Raw genomic sequence first — 6557 nt, forward strand, 5'->3', positions numbered from 1 at the left:
CGTCGAGCTTCGAGAGGTTTCCATCATTGAACAGGCTGACACTCGAAAACCAAATTCAAAATCTACTCACCGAAAAAAAGAACCCATTTTCTGAATTCAGTTTTGTGGAAAAATGCATCGATCTGCGTTTCCATTAATATTGGTTTTACTGATAATTGTAGAGCTGAATGCAAGCGTGACTGCATTGTATGGGCCATCATCCCCAGTTGTTCAGTTAAATCCCTCCAACTTCAAGTCCAAAGTAAGTGATTTTTGGACGTAATTAGATATGCAAATTTTTAGATTTGCGCATATTTGGATTTTTATGAAAATTAGGCTTAATTAATGTCATATAATGAGAAGCATTTGATATGTTTGTGTAGTCATTATTTTTCAAATTTCTGACCATAGATTTCATAAAAAGCTGGTGGGCATATAAGATTTGTATCTATATGTCTCTGTTTTGCGTATGATTGTGTTATTCTTTGCTGCGGTTTCTTGGATAAGCTGAGAATTCAGCTCGTGTTAACTGACATAGCTATTTCCACGGTTTCTGTCTTTTTTTTCCTGTTGAATTTATGGATTTTATGCTCCTATCAGCGAATAAAATCAAGATGTTTCGTTTAGTGGTGTTAAATAAGCCCTGGAATTGTAATTTGTAAAGAATCTCTTTAATGTGAGTGGTATTTCCAAAGTCCAAACCAAAGCTAGCATAATGGTTAAGATATGTTGTTGATTTCCATATTAATGGTAATACTTGAGTAAACAACTAGAATGAGGACTTGTCCGAGCTTTAATTTTGATATAGTTGTATTCAATCTTCATCTTTTTATTTATATTGTGATTTCGGTTGCATTCCGAATATAAGATTATCCTTTTCCCCCCCTTAAATTTGATGACATTTTACCACTGTTTGAAAATTGCTGTATTTTGGTTTTAGTGCTATATGTATCAAGCAGAGATCTAATTTGTAGCCTACACGTTGCTTATTGTCTGACACACAATTTTCTTAAATGCACTGTTGCAGGTCCTGAATTCAAATGGTGTTGTTTTAGTTGAGTTCTTTGCCCCTTGGTGTGGTCATTGTAAAGCATTGACACCTACATGGGAGAAGGCAGCCAGTGTCTTGAAAGGTGTTGCTACTGTGGCAGCTCTTGATGCCGATGCTCACCAATCACTGGCTCAGGTTTCATTTAGTTGAGAAATTCTCTATAGTGACATGATCAATTCAAGAAATTTTTTTCCTGGTGACTACAACTTTATTTTATTGAGAAGTTTGGTCAACTTTAGAAGCAAGAATTTAATTCCACAAGAAGCATGGTGGGGATCTTTTGGAAAAAATTAACACTGAGCGCATAAGATAGAGAAGTTTCTATAGAAGAGTGAGGAGAAACTTTAGATGTATGCATATTAATTATGGGTCAAGTTTTATGGTTATGTTTCAGATAATTATCATGTTATATATCCTGACTTGGGATTAGGTGGTAGATGGAAAACTAGTTTTACATCTCCATATTTACATTTCTGGTCAAGCAAGATGTGAAACAATTCATGACTTTTCAACTAAATTGCTATATAAGATATCTATGGTTTCTTTTAAAAAGAATTTAGAAATTCACTTATCTTTAGGGGTTCTGGAATTTATTATAAATAGGAACTGATGTCATGATGTGTTTTCTTTTCTCACTTTGATGGCCAATATATATAGCTATGAGAAGTCACCATGCTATCTACGCAACGCTGTTGTATAAATGTTTCATCTTTATTTTTCTTCAGGAATATGGAATTAGAGGCTTTCCTACCATTAAGGTCTTTGCTCCTGGGAAACCTCCAGTTGATTACCAAGGAGCTAGGGAACTCAAGCCTATAGCTGAATTCGCACTGCAGCAGGTCAACATTATTTCCTTTTATTTGTGGAAATCTATTAGTAACTTTGTCTCTATTTATTTGCTCCTTCATGCTTTTGTAAAATAACTGCATTGATTTTCTGCACGGAAGAAAGTGTGAATTGTCTTATGACTTTTAACTGTATTATATTATCTGCAACTATCACCAGCTAATGTTAACTATTTATGGAAAAGAAGTAAAAAAACAATCTATATGGAAGAGATAGGTTTTGGTACGTAGCTAAAATAACACCCTTAGGTTTACAGATGTAGAATTGTGTGTTATACATGCATAATGTATCATTTTCTTACATGCAATTTATTTTGTTAACCATTGTATTGCGGTTGAGGGTCCATGAGTCAAGTACTATCAAACTTGCTTTCATATGCATAATCTGTGGTTGAGAACGTAACATCATTTTTGGTAATGCCAGTGAGTTCGCCTTGTGAACCTGGGCAGAAACTTTTTTTGACGTAAAAAGCAATTGGAGGCTTATGCCTCGAATCTTGTCTCACATGAAGCTTTCATAAATTTCCCTAAATCTCACTCGTTGATTGCCATTTGAGATGCTTTTGCCTCAATTTACATGGAGGAAAGTAGACGATTGTTAGTGGAGGATCATGAAAAAGAATGACAAAAAAACTAATACCAAGGGATAACATGATGTTGATGACTCCCTTATGGCATCGCCAAAAAACTCTTTAAATATAAGATTCTCTCTATTTTAAAGAGTCAACCTTTAAAATTTTGCTTCAAGAGACTGTTTAAATTAGCATTTTAAAATAGAGAGTGAATTTGGAGAGTCAAACCCACTCTCTATAATTCAATGCACTCAAACTATTTCAATTTTCAATGTTGAAAAATAAATACCTTTTGGGAGTAGTAAAAGTAAGTGATAAAATAAAGAGCCTCTTGGAGCACTTAAATTATATGCTCTCTAAATTGCTAAATATGTTCTTTAAAAATAGAATATCTTGGATATGCTCTTAAAGATTATATTTGTAGTGTGATTTAACATATTTCTAATTATTTTTACTTTTCTTGACCTCCATTTGAGGGTAATTTATAAATAGATAGAAATAAGTGGTGGATAAGTGGATAGTACTTGTGAGTTCATTGGAATGTGTGATTGAAAATGAAGTTTGATAATTTATAAATGATTTATATATTTACCTGAACGGAGGCTTAATATATTACAATTTTGTTTTGTGACTATTAATTTGATATTGAGCTTGTTTGGGGTGGCTTAGCTTAAAGATAAGCAACAAATATGTTGCTTATTTTTAATGTAAACCCACGTACATTCAAAATAAGTCAACAAAAGCCTCACATTTGGACCTTATCTTTTAGATAAATCATCCAAAGATTTTAAACGTGCTCATTTTTTGCTACCTTTTTATTTTATGTTTGTTGTCAAGATAGATTTTTAATTTTGTTAATTTGTTGTGGATTTTTAAGTATGGTTTGTAGTTTATTATCAGCACTTTTTATATTTTATTTTATATTCTTTTGAATTATTTTATTGGTTGTCTTGAAGCTTATGCCTCTACGAACAGATAAAACACCTCAGTACCAACTGGGCCTTTTTCAACTATGGTTTAAGACTATCTCTTTTTAATACAGATTAAAGCACTTCTGAAGGAACGTTTGAATGGAAAGGCAACAGGAGGATCGAGTGGGAAATCAGAACCTAGTGCTTCAATAGAATTGAACTCGAGTAATTTTGATGAATTGGTAACTAAAAGCAAAGAACTTTGGATCGTAGAGTTCTTTGCACCTTGGTAAGTTGTCTGCTTGACTTGTTTTTCTTTCCTTCATCCTATATATTTTAACTCTGGATGAAATTTAACTAAGCTGCCCGTTAATTGCTTTCTCTAACTGATGTCAGTGTTAAACACATAGTGGAATTACAACTTTTTTCTTCTTAAATTACCACAAACAAGTTTAATGAAGTATACAATGGTAGCAATTCAGTAGGCATGCATTTAAAAAGTGAGATCACTGTGATGACATGGTTTATAATTTATTAGAGTTCACATAAGGCTGCAATTGAACCAAGCTAACACGAGGTGACTTGTTAGGATTTGGTTTGTTTTATGAGTTGATGATAAGCAAGCTTAATCTCAGGTTGCTAGCTGTTACTTGGTCGTCGTATCTAATAATCCCAACTCTTATTTTCTACAGTGCAATATGTTGTGACAAGAGCACGGGATGAAAAAGAGATTTAGATGTAAACAACATCAAATTCACAATTTGGAATAAATCGAGCAGAATATTATCTGAAACAAAAAACAGGAGAGCTTAATTGAATCTCATACTTCAACATGTGACAAAAAACTAAGCCTTGTTCCCAATTTGGCTACATAAATGTTATTCTCCACTCTGTTTTATTGTGTATTAGGATTAATATGATAAGATTTGACAAAGTTTTATTCTAGCGTCAACATACTGCTACCCTCCTTTACTGGGCTAAGGACCGGCTATGTAATAGACAGAGTTAATTGGATCTCATACTATTATATAATTGCTTCTTTGAATATTTATCTCCCCTGCTAAGCTTTTAGGCTTGAAACTTGACCTAGAGCTCTCAAATACTCAATAAAACGAAAATGATTAACTTGGTCAGAGGAAGAAAATGAAAGGATGTATTTTGAAATTTGTATTTTCTCAATTATGAATTTGGTGGATGGGAGGTGGAGTATGAAGGGGGGTGTTTGGCTGTTGATATTGTTCCAGAATGTGGGGAGGCTGATTCAGGTTCTTGCGTCATTTTGTTTATTTGCTTAATGTTTCAGAGATGCTATTAATCCATCCAATCGTTCTCAAAAACCACCAAGATCAAATAATTTTGCCAAACTTTACCTTGACATGCTCTTGCAGTTTATTATGCCATTGTTTTTTTTTTTTTTACCCAATACCACTGCAGATACACGAATGTTACTTGGATTCCAATTTATTGAAGATCGTTGCATAGTTTTTATTTAAACAAGCTACAGTGAATGAAAATATGTTCAGTCTTGGCTCATTTATTTAACAATCTCAGTAATTTGTTCAAGCTTGGCATGCTTATCTTTGGAACGAAAACAAAATATCTTCAGGCTGAGCATAACACAAGCAGTTGGTGAATGCCACAAGTCATCAGTTATTGACGAGTGGATTGGGAGTTCTATAAATTGCATTTTGGTGACAATACCATATATTCTTGGTGAAACTTTTGCCCTAGCCATGGTTTACATGTTTTCCACCTAGAAGTTGATTATCCCATTCGTTTGGTTGGTCAATTATCGTTTTTGAATGTTAAAACTCTTTTCGTCAGAATAATCTAAATTATGTACTTTTTGTGGTTGACCAGAATAGTGTGTATGTATATTACTTCACTGAAATATTCTTCTTTTTCTTAGTTAAAGTATTTTTTCCCATAACTTGAATATTTGCTATATACTTTGGGCTCTAATATCTGTGGCTCTTTTTTAGGTGTGGACACTGCAAGAAGCTTGCTCCCGAGTGGAAGAAGGCAGCTAATAATCTCAAGGGCAAGGTGAAGTTGGGTCATGTAGACTGTGATGCAGACAAAGTAAGTTTCAGAATCTAATATGATATGGTTACATATTAAATTGTTTCTATGCCTTGTATATATATTTAGTCCGGAATAAATGCTAGGCTGACTACTTTTATATGCATTTCTCTAAAATGGTGGGATGATAGGCTTTGCTTTGTGTTTCCATGTTGAATGTAAAACCTCCAGCTAATCTAATATCCCTTGCACAAGGTTCAGAAGTCACATCAATCTTCTTCAAAAACACACTGATGACATGGAACTAATAATGATTAAGGCTGAGATATGACTCGGACATTTGAAATTAAATGTGAGATATCTTAATTTTCAAGTTTCCAGATGTATTTGAATTGTTGAAAATTTTGTATAGAAGGCAAATGTGTTGCACATTTTTCTTCTTAAACCATCTTTCTTGATAATATTTCGTGCTGCACAAAATATTGAGGGATTATAAGTTGGGCTTCTTAATAGTGCACCAAGTAACTTTGTACTTACTGCTCAACCAGTGAATGCACAAAGTTGTGAGGTTTTCGATGGGAATGAATTTCGGTGGGCTAAATACGTCTCAAGAGAGAGATCTCCACATGTTTGTGTGATGAGCTGACTATCGTTTAATCTTCATGTGAAAGCACTTGACATGTAAAACAAAACACTGAAGACAGATAGAGCACATGTGATATCTAGCTAAGACATGAAATGACTGATTCTTGCTTAGGTACATGGACTCTAGTTGTGAACTGCATCCAATTTTGAGCATTTTGTGCAAGCTATAGTAGGTTAATGTTCAGACCCAAATCCCATTAAGCCCTTGTTCCACAATCGGTTAAAATATTGATACTGAATGTCATATCAAGGCAGACAAATTTAAAAATATTAAGATGTACCAATAGTGATCATAAATTGCAATTTGCTAAAATCGATAGAGTTGTTTGGAATTTTTGTGACAATTTGTCAAACATTCAATGACGTGCAATTAATGTATTTTCATGTACTTTTATCTCAATAGTGATGCATAATATGTGCAAGAGACAACTTTCAAAGAGTGCACATGAGATAGTAATTTGAATAATCTACTACTCATGAGAAGGAATAAAAATGTTTAAACCCATTCTCTACATTTAAAAAAAAAAAAAAA

At 33.4% G+C, this 6557-nt stretch overlaps 1 protein-coding gene across 2 annotated transcripts in view; it reads left to right on the plus strand.

Annotated features, from left to right (window-relative positions):
- LOC111390336 (protein disulfide isomerase-like 2-3) overlaps positions 1 to 6557 on the plus strand; it is a 9044-nt gene continuing 2487 nt past the window's right edge. For both annotated transcript variants that reach the window (XM_023015355.1, XM_023015354.1), the window contains exons 1-5: positions 1 to 241; positions 1007 to 1165; positions 1756 to 1869; positions 3490 to 3647; positions 5341 to 5440. In XM_023015355.1, coding sequence (XP_022871123.1) covers positions 113 to 241; positions 1007 to 1165; positions 1756 to 1869; positions 3490 to 3647; positions 5341 to 5440 — 660 coding nt within the window. In that variant the 5' untranslated portion in view covers positions 1 to 112. The remainder of the gene's footprint in view (positions 242 to 1006; positions 1166 to 1755; positions 1870 to 3489; positions 3648 to 5340; positions 5441 to 6557) is intronic.

This window comes from Olea europaea, unplaced genomic scaffold, assembly GCF_002742605.1.
Source record: "Olea europaea var. sylvestris unplaced genomic scaffold, O_europaea_v1 scaffold671, whole genome shotgun sequence".
NCBI lineage: Eukaryota > Viridiplantae > Streptophyta > Magnoliopsida > Lamiales > Oleaceae > Olea > Olea europaea.